The 19,499-nt window shown below is 35.3% G+C and overlaps 1 protein-coding gene across 1 annotated transcript in view; it reads left to right on the forward strand.

The window, feature by feature from the left end:
• Positions 1-248: 248 nt before the first annotated feature.
• Positions 249-19,499, forward strand: part of LOC132545746 (afadin-like) — a 78,348-nt gene continuing 59,097 nt past the window's right edge. The window contains exons 1-3 of the mRNA XM_060209434.1: positions 249-353; positions 12,916-13,105; positions 18,338-18,432. Of these exons, the coding sequence (XP_060065417.1) occupies positions 249-353; positions 12,916-13,105; positions 18,338-18,432 (390 nt within the window). The remainder of the gene's footprint in view (positions 354-12,915; positions 13,106-18,337; positions 18,433-19,499) is intronic.

Genomic DNA, 19,499 nt, shown 5'->3' on the forward strand with positions numbered 1-19,499 from the left:
ACCTGTGAGACGACCCCTGATAACACAAGGGTGCGGGCACCTTGGAAAATTTGCATATCAAACGTGGGAGTGGCGCATGCGTGGAGTAACAAGATCGTAGAATCCGTTTGAAAGCTTCTCTTAGCGATACGGAAGCAGCTGAAGTGTAAATAGTATTTCGACAGGAAACCACAACTTGATATGAGGTGACAATCGGATATAATATTGTTTTATTTCTACAATTATTTCATGGAGAAATACTTACCAGTATGAATGCGGCAGAGAAGGCACAAGAGAGGCAACGGCTCTCGAATCTTATTACCCAGTGGAATCAAGATCACTACGATTTATTTGAACTGAGCCAACCAAACGAGGTAAATATACGATATATGCATGGTTTTTATATGGAAGATTATTTATTTATGATAGAAAGTCACTTGTGTGGTGCAGTGTGTTGCGTTCTGGCACTGAAAGTTAAGTTTTGATGTACAGGTAAACTCTCAGGTGTCACAAATCGTCAACAAATTTTCCAAGATGGCCGCCCCCTTTTTACCTAAGAAAACAATTGTGATTGTGCGATGTGTTGATTCTCGAAGTTCAGAACATGGATTGAAGTGTATTTGAAAATGTTTTGGTTTTATCATTCATAAATGCATGAGCACTGGACATTATTTGATTTGGTTTCAAGACACACCCCTGTGATTTACCTGTACAGGTGTGCCAATGTTGTCAATTTGTCTCCCTTGGCTGGTGACATGACCTACTTTCTAGAATACACATGTTCATGAGGAGGGAAGTCTATTACAAGTGGACTTTTTTCGATCTGGATGTATTTTGAAGTGTAAATTTTATTGATATACTGAACGGCAAAGTTTGTGAGCTGTAAGAAACCAGGGATGTGTATTTAAAAAGGGGTTTAACCAAACATCAATACCTGATATCTGATTCATTGACATATTATTTAGTGCATTGGTGACTCAGTATATATAACATCATTCTGGTATGTCACATGTCAGATTATTTTGTCAATGTAGATTTTTATGTTTATGTAAAATTTTATTTATAAAAACCTGTACCATCTAAACATCTAAGGAGGATTTCTATCGTATCACAAAAGTCTACTTGAAAGCAATGCATGTGTAATTGAATGGTAAAGTAAGAATTTTTTAAAAAAAAAGATATGGTTTTCCTTTGGATTTTGTTGATTTTTAACTAGTAAGATTTTTGTGATTTTCAGATTAGTTGGCAAAAAATAATAACGGTAAATTTAAACATAGAAATAATTTTGAAATGGATGCAAGTTGAAACTAGACTTTATCCTATTGAATGGTACCATATTTATCGTGTAGTAAGCCCAGGAAAGCAACACACTGCCTCTGATCAGGCATGGACTTATCACTGGATAAATACAATAATTGAGCTGTATCAGTGCTGTGTGATATATCTTTTTGTGGAAACAAATCAACAAACGGATTTAGTTCTAATTCGCTGATGCCATGTCTTGTCAATCAAACCAGGATATTCCTTGTTCATCGATGCTAGAAACTTCTATTGAGACATCGCAGATCAATAGTGTAGCAATTTTAATGTCCCAGTATTTTTAAAGACAGAAGTGATCTGTCATTCATTCTCTCTGGCACTGATTATTACATTATGTTTTAAAATTTTTTGTCCTTAAATGTGCACTAACCAGTTTAAATGGGTAACATAGGAATGACGAAGACCCAGATTTTACTCTTCAAAACATATTTGACATGTGTGGATACAACAACAGTATATGACTGTGTATCTAATGCCATTGTGGTCAGTGCAATAGTTTTAACCCAACCCACGATAAAAACAGAATCGTGTCAAAAAATGCTTCATGTGTCACCCATAGTACTAAAGTACAATTATAGGGTCAGTGATTTTGGAGACTCACATATTGGAGTCATAGACTTATGATCTTCACTCATTTTCTAAACCTGCTTTATCTCTTGGTAGTGGGCCTCATCAAAATTTTGGAAAAGGTGCACTAGTCTTGCTTGAAATATTCTTACAAAAATTGTTGGGATGGATGATGGGAGGAGATATCTTTCTTGTAGCAATTGTTTAGCAATGAATTAAGAGAAATGTGATGCAACGGACTGGAAAAGTTTGAGCGTATTAATTGTACCCAGGGAATTAGCACTGGTGAAGGTCTGTTTCAAATATAACCAATGGGAAGGTTATGGTAAATTACGGAAATGAGGACAGAGTTACCTGGTGGAGTAATGGTTACTACCTGAACTAGATATACATGGGAGGTAGTGCTGGGTTTCTGTCCTATAACTAAGGGGAAGAGTGAATTAGCTGGCTGATGGATAGGTAATGAGTACAGTGTAATCTGGGGGAAGAAGGATTTCCATGACGAGATACATGGATGTAGAACTGGGTTTTAGTTATATAAAACAAAATGGGGCCATTTAGCCAGCTGAGGGCAAGGTTACAGGTACAGTGGTGGAGGTAGGGTTACCACAACGAGATACTTGGAAGTAGTGCTTGGTTTTAGTTACATACAACAAAGTGGGGGTCATTTAGCCAGCTGAGGGCAAGGTTACAGGTATAGTGGTGGAGGTAGGGTTACCACAAGATATTTGGAAGTAGTGCTTGGTTTTAGTTACATACAACAAAGTGGGGGTCATTTAGCCAGCTGAGGGCAAGGTAACAGGTAAAGTGGTGGAGAAAGGGCTACCACCACAACTAATGTACCACTGACTTATGTCCTATTTTAGTTCAATATGAGTGAGTGATGCATCATTGAATGTTGTGCCCCATGGCAAGTGTAAGGACCTGTAGTATATGGGGGCTGGTGACTATAAATAGTTGATCTGTCATACTCTTCAAACATTAGATGACATTTCAGCATTATTTAGTATCATGTAGATTATAATGTATGTTGTGACTCAAATATTTGAGTCTTTGACACATGCTTTTTCTTCGGGACTCAATCAAATTTTAAGAACCCACTATACCTCTTTGTCACTAACTCATCACAATTTTGGAAATGAAGCTCTGGAGTCATAAGAATAGAAAATCCTACATAACTTACTGTCCAAAGTTTAATTAACCTGATTTTTTAATCATTACATTTTCCAAAGTTATTATTACATTTATTTTATGGAATGAAAGTGTAACAAAATAAGATAACAAAATCTGATGGAAGTTAATGTAAATAGTGTGTAGGTTATTTATAGGAATTTATATATCAACACATTGAACATGGTTTCCACCAATCAGGGACTCCACCTTGAATGATATACAGATAATACCTAAACATAGGTCATACATGTCATATCCTCCCACATCAGAATCAATTATGTCCATTGTAGGATCACTATATGGTGTGGTCTTGACAGATTCCACCATAAAGTTTATATTCCTACCAATATACATGTCTCTGCACTTCCTGGATCAAAAGTCCACCTGTATTTTACCTGTACACACAGGTAGGAGCCTCATACAGGTGTTGACCATCACATTGTCCAAAGACACTAAATAATCTCCAGGCCTTTGGTCAACATTGATTCTGTTCAAATTTGACTGGACATATTGGAATGTGTAGCCTATAGGTAAAATTGTTGTGTACATATAGGAAAATAGTGTGCTGTCATGCAGAGCTTAGATCTAAAGTTAGTGATTACACTTACAGAGAGGGACAGGGTTCATTTCCCATAATAGATCCATGTTGTTAGCCAAAGGTGATCTTCATGTGGTAGGGAAGATTAGATCTGTGGCACATCTTTGGAATTTGATCATCTTTCTTTTGTCATTTCCTTATGATATGTATCAGGAACATGAACATTGTAATCATATCTAATCATGAGGGGCCGTCTCAACAACTTACATTTACTGAATGATATGGTATTTCTTATTTTTTCACTCCATGTTACAAATGATTTCTTGATTTCAAGCAAAATTTAAATATTTACTGTGATAGCTCTGACAGGTTACATCACATAAAGAAGCTAAGCCAACATGAGAAAATTTGATTTGAAGAATATCTCAAAACATTACAGTGTGTTATACTGAATTAATTTGACCCCAGATTTTATGGGTTTTTGAACACAATATGCTGTCACAGAGTGTGCTATTAGCACCCTAAAGCTACAGCACTCTTCCCCAGCTAAGTCAGGACCCCATTTTAATTTCATTGATCTGTATAGTCTTAACCATGGACAAATCATCCCTGAGGAATAGTAGTGGTGATGGTGGTCAATTATAGGAAGGAACTTTCCCTATAGATCCACAGCAGTACCATCACCATGGTAACCACATCAAATTAGTCTAGAACGATGTAGTTTTTAGTGAAATGACTTAATGAGGAAGGAACCTCTAACACATAGATTTTGGACAATTTTCACGAATTGTCAATATTATAAACACAATAGAATAAGTGATCATTTGAATTTCAAATTTTTAAACTGATGCACATGACAGTTATCCATTCAGCAGTCTAGCATGTGCAACATAGAAAATTGTGTGCATAATGTTCATGAATAATAGGTATATACTGAAGTCATAGTCGAAGATTGGAGTCCACAATTGACAGTACTTTTTAATGTTAATATATGAAAATATAACAACAGTAATTATGATATCTTGTTAGGTAAAGCTAGAGGTGTAGGTAAATGTTTTTTGTACGTTTTTTCTGGCCAGTTCAGAACACCAATAGAAGCATTTTGATGAGTCCCAATAGTAAAGGATATAGCGGATTTCCAAAATAAGAAGGAGTCCCACAGCAAAAGAATAAGTACAGAAATGTCCTGCTGGGCAGGTGTGAAGAAGTTGGTATACAGTGGAGACATGAATGGGTCATATAGATTACCTATAGCACTGTCAATGTGTACAATATATGTCTATTGTTGTGTGACCATGAGTACCACTATGTGAATTAGTCCACGGCTCCAAAAACATCATTATACTTCTGTTACTTAAACTATCCCAGGAATGCATAACCACAAAGGTATGTGTTTCAAGCTCCATTTAGGAAACATATATTCCATTAAATACTAAAGAGGAACAGAAACTTGTTATTATAGGTCAGATCGACCTCTAATTGCCCTCTATAAGAAGGATGTGCTTTCCTTGTACAATTTTCAATTTTAACTGTTTGCCCTTCTTTCACCTTCACACTTGAGTTGGTGATGAGGCATCTGGTGTGTTAGGATCAGTAAGACCTGTACATATGTCTTACAGATTCAGACAGCCAACCGTGATTAATAGTCTTTTATTTGTTTATAAAAAGTACAGAAGGCATATGTTTCATGACATTTTAAATTTCATACATAGCTTATGTCTTTTCTGAGTAATATTCAAGATCTGATCACAGCAAAATATTCATATATTTGTGTAGAAAAATTCTTGACTTCTTGAAAGTCTCTTATTCCAGATTGGAAAGTCATCACATTTCATGCTTGATATAAAACTTAATGCATAATTATGTGCAACTAAAACTTCATTCTGAGGAATAGAGAAATAAATGAAATACTTGTGTCCCAGCTTGTTAACTTGTAAAATAGGATAATATTTATTTTATCATGATTATATATACTATTCATAATTGTATTATCCATCTTTGGACTTTGTAACATTAAAAAGCAAAGAGTGAAGGACTTTGTACCAGTGTGTCATCAGGGGTCTTTTCCCAGTCTGCCATATTACATTGATATTCCAAGACTTGTGGCACATGCCACTGGATGTCATGCCTGAGATCCACATCTCCTGGTGACCCAGTACTCCTATGTCTTGATTATGTCTTGTCATGAACGCGCTTCCCATACTGACCTAGCAACGCATACTCTCATCCTGACAGCAGATACTCCAGCTAATAGCATTATAAAGATTGATGGCATTGCATAAAATCTGCATTGTAAATTTTTCAGTAATTGTAAAATAAAGACTTACGGTGAATCTTCTATCACTGATAACCAACGCTTCACATTAGGCCCATGTTTGATTCAGCACCAAATTCGCAATATCCCTTGGTGCTTTCTGTTCAATGGTCTGATTATTCAGGAATCAAGTCATCTTTAGAAAATCATTTATTCCATACCAGATTGATTAGAAAATTTGTGAATATCAAAAAGTATGTTTGATTGTCAGCTCCATTTGATTAAAGATTTGTGATATGTATTTTGCCTGTATATCTGAAAGATTGAGAATCAATCCGGACTACAGTATCATTGCAGACATGTTCTGTGTACAGTATCTATACGCTACACAGTGTCTGATCCAAATGAACCAATTATTTAACAATGAAACATGTTGAATATAAATTGTGTTATTTACAATTTTCGTTTTGCATCAGAAAACACCTGTGATTAACTAAACACTGTTTTTCTTCACTTGGTGATATTTCTTCGTAAGAATATGATTTCCGTCGAGGTAAGAATACTGTGTAACGTGAACAGATTGGGTCAGTGTTAGCTTTCTTTAGTATTACCTAGTACAATGGTAACCAACCTGAGGTCTTTTACAGAAAAGTGAGTTATCTTTATAGGTTTTGCCTAATTTGTGCATTGGCAATTCTTCAAGACACTGGTCATAGCAGTAGTTTTATCATGTGTAGTGGTACAGGCACTGACTGACTTTATCCACTTTGTTCTATTTCCTTTTAAATTTCATAAAGTGCCATCAACACATTAAATTCTCAACATGCAATCACTGGTTAGTTAAAAAAATAAATTAATTTTTTGATTTCTCAAGATAAGGTACTGTAGAATTGGTGCAATATAGATGATGGAAAGTTTGTTTTTCAAGATCACCAAGATTTTGTTGTCAGTTCAAAAAAATCTAAACAATGCTGCACAGTTGCTAAAAAGTACACAATTCACAGGAATTGGTGTATATACTATAACTCGATGAAAAACAAGATATTAAGATCCTTGGATTGGAGTAGTGTCAGAATTATTGTTTTCTAGCAACTAAAAGTTATAATAGAACAATATACTATTGATACAGATTCCAGCTGATCAGATATATGTTTGAGTGAACATCACAGTCTAGATCTCCAGTTGTCTGTTCCATGTCTGTATGTAATATTATTGTATAGTGATTCCTGAATTTGATTACTGTATTAATTACAATGAGGACCTGGAAAGTTTATAGGATCACATTTAAAATTGTAGACCAACTGTTACACTGCATTTTTATAGTTACTTTGTGATATTGAGGAGAAGGTGAAGATACCAGTTCTGGCGAAGATAAGTGTAGAAAGGTTGTCATTTATAAAGTGGATTAACAAAGCAGTTTTCTGTCACAAAAAAAAAACAGGGATGATATGTGGGAGAAAGAAGTAAGAAAGCTTTTTTTTTAAGTGGTTACAATTGCTGAAATGGTTTCCTGTTTCATCACCCAATCGTTTTATAGGTGATAGGTTGTCTGCTCCAGGCATTAGGATTTCCTGAAGGTCAAACGGCACTGCTTGTCCTGAGCAGAAGTTTTCTATAGATGATAGTGTTAAATCTTGGTTACGTGACAAAATCCCAGTCTTATTGGCTCGAATTTTGGATGATGTAATCTTTCGCTGATAAAGATCTATAGAGTACTGAATTCCTAACAGATTCAGGGCTGTTGAGTGGAATTAAAAGCTGAATTCTTCAAAAATGAAGTGAGACTTTTTCAGAATCTGTAAAAAAAACCCTTTAAATTATAGAGATGCAAAGCAGATGCTGCTGAGGCAGATCTATTTTCAATCTGAGCATTTAAAAAAAAAACAGCAGACAAGAACTGAGAGCCCAAGAGTGCCTTACATGGAACAACAAAGACGAGGAACAGGAAAGTTCTCTACAAGCCAAATAGCATCAAAGATCAGGACATGAAACAAGGCATGAGATAGGTCCTGTGATAAACTGTGCACATGTCTATTGTGTAGATACGTTTGATGGAGACTAGGTGATGCTTGCCTCTAGTCTGTTGCATTGTGGTTGGTTTTCTTTTACAAACAAACTTGGACAGCTGACAGATAACCCTCTCTGACATAACTCACAGCTTCATTCTGCACGGACAATACACCACATAACAAAAACATGTATTTGTAAAACTTTCATCCCCAAACATTTTTGTTTTGGTTTTGGTTGAATGCTATATGAAATGTCATATGATTGAAACAGAAGTAGGTCCAGCCATTGATATTATGTCTGAAGTTTTCATTCTGTAAACAATACCTTGGTAGCTAAATCAATGTAGAAGCTAAAAATGGACACACCCCTTTGGTATCAAATGGACACACCCTTTTTGTACGTGGCTGGTCTGTAATACACACCTGGGTACCACGCCCCCATGAGTACCCTAAACTCTGTATAGAATATAAATGTAATAAATATCCATCATGAAACAAGCTAGGAAAACTTGTAATATCTGCTCCATTTCAACTCAGCATCAAATAAAAATCCAAAGCTATTCAGCCTATCACCAGGTATACAGGTATTATATGTGTGAAAGTGTCCCAGATTAGAGGCTCAAAGTGATCTACTCAGCAGGTGTGATCAGCAAAGCTGTACTGTTGACAGCATTGGTCTTTAGGATTTGGTAAAATAAGTTTAAAAAAAAACTAGACAATATACGAGGCCAACTGTGAAAAGTGTTGCTGAAGTGTACACTAATGTTAATTGTGCAGTGAGGAAAATTGGCACACCAATCTGCTATTTAAAGGTTTAAAGTTTCCAGTGGTGTCATAGATATATTATTGATGTCTTGTGTTTGGTGATCAAGTTCGTAACATTTTACAGTGAAATTCTATATCTTTTATAATCTGAAGCAGAGACTACATATGTTGTAGATGTCTTTCATTATATACCATTGGCTTACACTACATGTAAATTAGACCTCTTGGTATCTGTAGAAAAAGTATACAAAGGTTTGTAAGTTTGAAGCCTGGTTGGCTGGTTTTCTTGTGTAAATGCTGTAAAGATTTAAGATGTTTGTCATGTGAAGAATTTGTTGATAGAAGTTAGAGGTGAGATGCTTGTGAAGGTGACTTTGGTAGAATTAACACTGATGTAAATAAATCTCTACATACAGTTACTAATCTAAGCCTTCATACCAAAATTAGATAAACTAAGGATCAGGTAATGTACACTGATTAAGATCACTTTAACCTTCAGATCAACTAGGACAGCTGGGAAGCACTTCTAGTAGACTGCATTTGTTGCAAAATTTCTGCTCTAAATCTGTCAATATGCCTGATTTGTCTAATTTTAAATTAATTTTTCAGTTTTACACATTTAGTGCGCTTTAGTCTTATTTATTTAGTTTGTGCTATTCAGTACCTTTATGTCACCTAAATGACTTGGTTGGATTGACCAATGATGTTCTCATTCTAAACATATTCTAATATTGATGTTTGTCTACCTGGGCATAGTGTCTCAGACACTGCAATTTGGACTGGTCAGTCATTTACCTGGACTTGGCTGGTTCTGACAATTTTGATTGGACTGGTCAGTTATTTACCTGGACTTGGCTGTTTCTGACAATTTTGATTGGACTGGTCAGTTATGTACCTAGACTTAGTGTTTCTGACGAAACCGTCTGTAGTGGTCAGTTATGTGTTATTATATAAAGGTAGTCGTCCCTGACGGTACAGATTGTACTGGCTTGTTACATACCATTGGGAATGGTCAGTTTTTTACCATGACAAACTTATTCCTGACAGTGCATGGACTGTTCAGTGATTTACAGGTATGCAGTATTTCTGACAGATTTTTTTTTTATATTAACTGAATTAAAAATGAAAACTAAACTAGCTCCTTTGAAAATAAAAACATTGAACTGTTTTCCAGAAGCATATGATTTAAATGTGTTGGGTGGAATAACACAGGTTAAGTTGACTAATCCCTGGAGATACACATGATGAGACAGCGATGATGGATGACAGATGACCAGGGTCACCAGTAAGGTGATGATCCTATCAAGTATAACACCCACCTCTCCATCGTCCAGCAGGTTTACCACCTCCTATCTCAGTATTGGTTATCTACGGGCACATCAACAGTCACTGAAATAGAGTCTGAAACTATTACCTTCTAAATAAAATAAAACACTGCTAACTAAAATAATGTATATGCATTATCAACCTGTGATCTGCAGCAATAGGGAATTTTCTGTTAAAGTTTGATGATGAATTTAAAGTAAAAAGTAACAGGAAAAAATCAGCATGTCAATGCATTAATTTGAAATGAATAAAGATGAAAACTTTTCAGAATAAAGATTCAGACTTTTTGACTCATGATTTTTAGACTTGATTGTAACTGTGAATTCCTGGATTTTTTATGGCTGTCTACATCGTATACATAAGACCAGGTATTGGATTATTTTCTGGTTGTCTACATCGTATACATAAGGCCAGGTATTGGATTATTTTCTGGTTGTCTACATCGTATACATAAGACCAGGTATTGGATTATTTTCTGGTTGTCTACATCGTATACATAAGACCAGGTATTGGATTATTTTCTGGTTGTCTACATCGTATACATAAGGCCAGGTATTGGATTATTTTCTGGTTGTCTACATCGTATACATAAGGCCAGGTATTGGATTATTTTCTGGTTGTCTACATCGTATACATAAGACCAGGTATTGGATTATTTTCTGGTTGTCTACATCGTATACATAGGCCAGGTATTGGATTATTTTCTGGTTGTCTACATCATATACATTAGACCAGCTATTGTTAGATCTGATCCAGTGTTCAGATATATAGACTAAGCTTTTAATGGGATTATTGGATGCTAAGAATTTGATTCCCTTGAGGAATTTAAAATTTGTACAGTTTATAATTGAATACCTGGTATCTGAACTGTATTAATTTATATTACTGTAAATTGACTGACAGAGTATATATTTAGTGGTTTGTTCAGTCTATAACAAACCACAAGAAGAGTGGTATAACTCTGGACAGAGAGGGGCTGGACAAGTAGGCCGCCCACTGTCTTACCTGTCAGCACTTAGAGGAAGTCAGGTGTGTAATATACACATTTATCTACCAATAAACACTTGTCTGTCTGTAAACATTCTAGTACACACACTACCTGTAGGTCAGGTAAAACACATCCGACTCATCAGTTTCAAGAGTAAATTGACTTTTCTTAGGGATCATGTGATTGGTCACTTCATGTAGGTAATGTACTGAAAACAAACATCTGATACACCTGGTGAGCATAGGTAGAGATAACGAGAGCTGGTAGATCTGGGACAGGGCAGGACATGACCAATGAACAAACTTTGTGTAAATGTAAACAATTGTATGAAGGGTCCTGCGAGTCATGAGTATGTTTTGTCAGTAATATCCTTTTGGAAGATCTGACATCATTATTCAGTCAACAAACAAATGAAGGCAGTATGATCATGATATATTTTGTCATTGTATAAAACATCTATCTATTGATCTAAGTGTCTGCTGGGTACATGTACAGCATATAATCACGCTTTTAGATACTTTATACTGTGTAAGGTTAATATAGACATAGTAAGTGTTGACCTTGAGGACAGACTACATTTCAACACACTTGACTTTACACAGAGATCATGTTGACCTTGGGGACAGACTTCATTTTACCAAACCTGACTTGACACTGAGAACACATTGACCTTGAGGACAGTTGACATTTCAAAACACCAGACTTAACACTGAGATTGTGTTGACCTTGAGGACATTCTACATTCAACACACCGGACATGACACTGAGATTGCAGTCTACATTCAACACACCGGACATGACACTGAGATTGTGTTGACCTTGAAGACAGTCAATAGCTTCAGTTAGGGATACCTTCAGACCAGTACTGAACAACAGACATACTAGACACAGATCAGCTGAGTTGTAGGACAGATAAGAAATCGTGATTTCCTGAGATCTGACTGGGCGCCATTGTCTGTTGACTTACAGATAGTTTACAGGATGTGGCCAGTGTTCCTAATGCTTTCCATACAAGAGATGTAAGAGGATTTTCATATTGATCAAGTTATTGGACATAACTCCCAAAGTCTTGTGTGTTAGTGACTATTTAGCTGCTTCAATTGTAAGCTTGTCCAGAAAATCTCCTACATGTCTAGTGTAGGGAGATATGGGAAGGTTTGGTGTGTAGGTCCAGTGTAGAGAGACATGAGAAGGTTTGGTGTGTAGGTCCAGTGTAGGGAGACATGAGAAGGTTTGGTGTGTAGGTCCAGTGTCGAGAGACATGGGAAGGTTTGGTGTGTAGGGAGCATATTAGTGGTCCTAATGGAGAACACTACAGTAATTGTGATTATAGACCGTATTCTCCTGGTTATACTATCAATAATTGATACCCTGTGTCCTGATGTTATGAATTATTGACATGTTTAGACAGTTTGCTCCCACACTTGTTGTCTAAAGCACCAGTAACCAAATGTAGGTCTTTTACAATTCAAGTCAGATTCTAAGTAAAGTTACAGGTCCTCCTATTGATCAGCAGCTTGATCAATAACATTAGGGGTATTTTATAATTAGTGTTCTTGAAATAATAAATGATCTTCAGCCGTTCAGATATGGCGTTGTCTATGAACATTTTAAAGATTTACAGAAAACCAATAATTATCCTTGTAATACAGGCAAGCTTCCATTTCTCTTTCTTACTACAATAGATTACTACCAATTGAATTCTGAACTGAACATATTTACAATTGTAAGCCCACCATGACAGGAATGGAGCCATATTGCATTCACATTCTTAACAATCTGAATTGTTTTATTGAGATACTGATTTTGTTTGCACATCTTTTTGGGGGGAATTGACATGTATGTAAATTTTGATTATTTCAAATTTCTAATGTATAAATTCACTTAAGATTAAATTCTAAGACAAAGGTCAGCTTGGTTTGACTTCTGTCAGAGTGAGAGCATGAATATGTGTTTCACCATTATATTTACATAAATGTGTATTTTGTAATTACAGGAGTGTGAATTCCATGGTGTTGTCCGCTTTTACTTCCAAGATGGTGCCAACGTTGTTACTAAGTGTATCCGTGTGGCCTCCTCTGCCACTGCCGGGGAAGTCATTGAGGTCCTGGTGGAGAAATTTCGTCCAGACATGCGCATGTTGACCACGAACAAATATGCTCTCTTTGAGGTTCACGCAAATGGAGGTATAAAAACATTACACAAATCATGCTGGTATTTTATAATTATATTTCACAGTCTGGAAATTCTATATACAGATAAGTTATGAATAAAACATATATGGATATATTTGTCTATAGCCAATTAGCCATGGAGCACTATTATAGAGAGCCAGTGTATTATAGGAGGGCAGTGATCACAACGTTTAAGATTTACAACAAAGAATGGATTACCCTCTGTCAGTTACAACTACACACATAGGCAGTGTAGTAATTAACTCCCCACAAGAATGTTGGATATTTCTGTAACAAAAGAAGATCCTTTTGTCATTCCAGCAGGAACAATTCAATTGATGGTGTATATACACCTGTCTTGTATATATACTGGTGACCTGATGTTAAAAAAAATCTCAGATTTGTACTAATTATTAAGATGCAGTCTATATAAGTGTGTAAACTAATAATTACTCTTGATCAGCAATTTATCCCTGTTCACATAACTTACAAACAACAAATTTGATATAAACATCCACAGGTGTCTTCCTCAGGGCATTTTCAGGCTTACTTATTGTCATAAAAGCAAAATTATGTAACAAATTCAGGAACATTCACATTAAGACCCAATACAATTTAACTTTCACCTTCTGTGGCAAAAATAAAGGATGATTTTAAAGTTCAGGTTTTAATATATCCTTTTTTGATGTTTTTTAGGACAAATAAAAATAGGTAAAATTAAATCCTTTAATGTGATGGTTTAAAAACCCCTGGGACAGATCTTTCCAGGATACAATATATTTTGTAAATGTCCTGGACATATACCACAGATAATAGACAGAACTATATCGTCAAACTTAGGATAAACCAGATATTTATGGAATAGTTTGATAAATTGTTTACATGATTGGTGTACATCTGTAGCTTTTTAGTCCCTGAGAACTGATACTGGACAATGTACAGCAGGAAAGAGTAGCCATCGTTTGGGGCTGATGAAGAGAGAGTAGCCATTGTAGGGGGCTGATGAGGGGAGAGTAGCCATTGTAGGGGACTTTTAGGAGAGAGTTGACATTGTAGGGGGCAAGTAAGGGGAGAGTAGACATTGTAGGGGGAAGGTAAGGAGAGAGTAGACATTGTGGGGGACTGATGAAGAGAGAGCAGCCGTTGTAGGGGGCTGATGAGGGGAGAGTAGACATTGTTGATGCTGATGGAATATCTAGAGTAGCCATTATAGAGGTGTGTAGGTCTGCTGGACTTTGGCTTGATGCCACTAAACGTTTACCAAGGACCAGCATCTGGTCACTTAGCGTGGAAGACCTAACATAGTTGTATGTTTGTAGGTAGGTTTGGTGGGAAGTGTTGATGAAATGTTATTTTGCAATATGACAGCCTTTCAAACAAAATCTTAAAAATTGGTCAGATTTTCCTTCTAAGTTTCTTTTTTTCTACTGTACATAGATAATACAGTATGCTGGAAAGGTGAGGAGGAGGGGGGTTAGGGGGGCGGAGTTGGATGGAGGGGGCGGGGGTTGTATAGTTTAGAATAAAAATAAACTACTGTCCATTCAGGAAGTTCTGTCTGTTGAGTAAGAATTGAACTTCCCACTGCCTTAGTCTGTGGTGAAGTAATAACCGCCCTTGAACAGTCTGTAAAGTAAGAATTGAACTCCCTCCGCCTTAGTCTGTGGTGACGTTTTAACCGCCCTCGAACATTCTGTAAAGTAAGAACTGCCCTCTCTGCTGAATGTTTAGTAGAAGCTTTCAAGTCTAGAGTTCTGTTGTTTATTGGGTAAAGTTTGCTCACTCTACAGCCTAAGTGAGAACTGCCCACTCCATAATCGCTACTTGTTACCACTTACTAGATAGGTATAAATCCACTCAACCCAACATAGTATCATACTGGCTTTTACACCCTAGGTAGATGTCCTATAATGTAAAGGTATGTTCGGAATGTTGGCCTAGTTAATATGCGAGATGGGCAGACTTTTGTGTCTTAAGGCTGTTTTCTGTCACCAGATTAGCCCTGAGTTTTACTGGGGAGGAAGGTGATAACCTCTGCCACCATTATCAGGTCTAGCTAATTGACTGATGCTTATAATCTCTGTTTACTTTCCACATTCCATAAACATGTCATTTTTATAATTAGATGGTAAAAGTCTATTGGTTTGATGGCCAACAATACCAGGTATAAGAGATGAAAAAGGTGAAAAATGGAAATTTATTGAACACAAAAAGGCCAATTTGTTTCTTAAAGTTATGATTAAAAAAAATTCTCATTATTTTCACATCTCAAAGTTACCTGCCATATCACACCGGAAATGTTTCTATATTTAGAAACTGGACCTGTTAAACTAGAGGTGCTAAGGTGTTGTTTGGTGTATCTTCTTGATTAACATTACTTTGGTATCAGCAGCTGTACCTAGTTGATTGACAGGTGAACTGTTGTAAATATCCAGGTACAAGGCAGGTACCTTATGACCGACAGCAGGTATATAGGTGTATATATACTTAGCCTGAGTGGTAAGGTCAGCCTACAGGCTGAATACCTTACATTCCACTCATTAAAATACCATATATGTATCATTACTGAATGAACATTTATTTCACAGCTGTAAGTCAACAACATTTTTCATTACTATTTTCGGTGTTTCATGACAGACAGGATGTTGTTGTTGGCTTATTCACTGAGAGGAAAGGATCTGGTTAAAATATTTATTAAGTGTACATTTATGCTGTTTAAGTAGAAATACAGTCAAACTTCAATGTTTTGAAGTTTAGGGGCCTGACAAGAAAACTTTGATATATTGAGACTTCAAATCATTTGTAGAAGGGTACATTAATGTTTATCATCAATGTCGATGACACCATTTTACCTCATCAGACACACCAGATACAAAAATAAAGTTTAAATATAGAGAGAGCTTTTTATTTCATTTGCAAATGAAAATGTTTTCAGTCGTGAAACAAAAACATGACACTGAACAGAAATTAACAAAAAATGGACCATGTGTACCTCTGTTTACATTTTCTCAGGAACATGCACCTCCATGAACTCAATTTTTTTACAGGTCGATTTTAAATGAAACAAACTGCAGCAGTAAAGTGATTGTTGCATGTTACAGTCATTGCATAAAGAGTGACACATACATGCTATATACACTAATAATTTGAAAGAAAACAAATTAGTATCATAGTGTAATCCTAGGTTATGATGTAACAAGTGTGTTTACTGATGTTTACAATTCCCTAAATTAGATCCCGCTGTATGCTATTACTTTAGTGGTGTTGGTGATCATGAATTGATCACTAATTATTGCTGTTGATTAAATGTCATGATTCATAAGTAAACAGTTAAAATTAAATCTGTGTCCAATCATTGATCAACCTCATAACACAAAGTTAACAACAGTACACTATCATCATCCATTTGTTAGGTTACACCTTTGTGTAAAAAGTATGAAATTCTCCCCTGGGGCCAAAATACCTGTACAACACCGGTATTTTTTTTGCTCAAATCATGAGGTGTCAATGACTTTGTTACCATAGTTATTGCCGTCCATGAAAAAACTTTAATACATCAAAAAGTTTGATTTATAAAACTTTGATTCATAAAATTCAGGACTTGGCAAAAAATCCAATACATTGAGAAATTCAGATCAGAGAAGTTTAACTGTACTGGGAGGTTTATTTACTTAGACGGTACCTGACTGTACTGGGAGGTTTACTTACTTAGACGGTACCTGACTGTACTGGGAGGTTTACTTACTTAGACGGTACCTGACTGTACTGGGAGGTTTACTTACTTAGACGGTGCTTGTAATTAAAATCTAACATACATGTATATTTAGAATTAAGGAACAATAAGAATGATACACTGTCACAAAGTATAAAATTACACACTTTCACAAAGTATAAAATGATACTTTTTCACAAAGTATAAAATGATACACTGTAACAAAGTATAAAATGATACACTGTCACAAAGTATAAAATGATACACTGTCACAAAGTATAAAATTACACACTGTCACAAAGTATAAAATGATACACTGTCACAAAGTATAAAATGATACACTGTCACAAAGTATAAAATGATACACTGTCACAAAGTATAAAATGATACACTGTCACAAAGTATAAAATGATACACTGTCACAAAGTATAAAATTACACACTGTCACAAAGTATAAAATGATACACTGTCACAAAGTATAAAATGATACACTGTCACAAAGTATAAAATGATACACTGTAACAAAGTATAAAATGATACACTGTCACAAAGTATAAAATTACACACTTTCACAAAGTATAAAATGATACACTGTCACAAAGTATAAAATGATACACTGTCACAAAGTATAAAATGATACACTGTCACAAAGTATAAATGATACTCTGTCACAAAGTATAAAATGATACACTGTCACAAAGTATAAAATGATACACTGTAACAAAGTATAAAATGATACACTGTCACAAAGTATAAAATGATACACTGTCACAAAGTATAAAATGATACACTGTCACAAAGTATAAATGATACTCTGTCACAAAGTATAAAATGATACACTGTCACAAAGTATAAAATGATACACTGTCACAAAGTATAAATGATACTCTGTCACAAAGTATAAAATGATACACTGTCACAAAGTATAAAATGATACACTGTAACAAAGTATAAAATGATACACTGTCACAAAGTATAAAATGATACACTGTCACAAAGTATAAAATGATACACTGTCACAAAGTATAAATGATACTCTGTCACAAAGTATAAAATGATACACTGTCACAAAGTATAAAATGATACACTGTCACAAAGTATAAAATGATACACTGTAACAAAGTATAAAATGATACATTGTAACAAAGTATAAAATGATAAACTGTCACATAGTGTGTATAACGAAAATGTTACAATTGTTAATATCACCTTTTTTGATTGTTTTTTTTAATAATGTTGCCATGAAACAGGACTTTTTCTTCTGACCTTTGTTTAAGTAACATTAATAACCTGGTAATTCAGTAAATAAGATTGATTAAGGGAATACATTCTGCTCTAATTATTATTTGACCCAGTTCCATATATACTGACCTAGATTTAGAGGGACTACTTTGATGTGAGGTTTTTTGACTTTGTCATTATATGTAACCTGGAAACTGTATAGAATTATTGTACAGGAGAAATCTTCATATCACCTCTCCATATCATAAACTATTTATTTGTTTTAAAAAAAATGTATTGTTTTGTTACAGAGGACCGGCGGATTATGTTTGATGAAAAAATCCTGTATGTACAACTTACATGGGGAAAGGATGTGCGTGAAGGGCGCTTCCTCATGCGACGTGAGGTAGGTGTATTTGGGAGAAGGATTCTTGTAAGATACTGCTTCCTTATGTGAGCTTCAATTTAAAGGGTACAGGGGATATGGATGTGAAGTCACCTCCTCACGTAAAATGAGGTATAGGTGTTGAAAAGGATGTGCATGAATTTTGAAGGACACTTCCTCATACAAAATGAGGTAAGGTTGAGCGAGCTTATGAGTAGATATAAGTCTGCTGGTAATGCAACAGGCCAATCTCATTACGCTACAATATAGCAGAAAATTCACTTAACGTTAGTGTATAGTTGATAAATTTCTCTGATTCCATTGATTGTAGCACAAGCTAGAACCTAAATGTCTGGATTTTTTCATACGATCGTGTATACCAGTATATTGGTAATGTAAGTATGTAGGAAAACTGGATTGTAACAATATCAGATATAAAGTTTGTTAGAGTCATGCTGACTGGGGACAAGAAATCAATCTTCTACAGGGAATTCTACATCAACTCCTACAGAAATGTTCACTAAAATGTTATACAAATAAGTTGTTGAATATTGAAATTTAACAGTATACTGTTATTAGCATATAGACTAGTTTTTATATATAGATATATAGGAGGATTGTATTGATGGATGGTCTAGACTTCTAGTGTTAACATGTTGGTGTAAACCTATATTGGCTCCAGAGATAATGAGCAAAGCACATTATTGTTGGGTGTTGTTACTGGACATACTGATGTATGTATACGCTGGAATTCACTCTGTACGGTTTGATTCCGCTCCGTCGAGTTTCCCTAAAATGTATTGAACTGTGTACTTTTATTGATTTTTGTATGTAACAACAAACTTTGGTCGTTTTTCAAATAAATACTCCAGCAACGGATTGGTGTTGTTGGCAACAGGTTTTCATTGGTTAAGATGTGTAAATCTGAATGTAAAAGTTGTCGACAATCTTGTCATTAACTGTTAAAAAAAGAGAGATATATTCTCTAGAATGTTTCAGTGAGGTTTTTTTTGAGGATATTTGAACAGAATGTGTTTTAAGTGAAGTACGCTGTACCACAGTTTTTGATCATCAACATTATACTCTTT

This window comes from Ylistrum balloti, unplaced genomic scaffold (assembly GCF_031769215.1).
Source record: "Ylistrum balloti isolate Yb309-2 unplaced genomic scaffold, AGI_CSIRO_Ybal_v1 Utg369856, whole genome shotgun sequence".
Classification (NCBI taxonomy): Eukaryota; Metazoa; Mollusca; class Bivalvia; order Pectinida; family Pectinidae; genus Ylistrum; species Ylistrum balloti.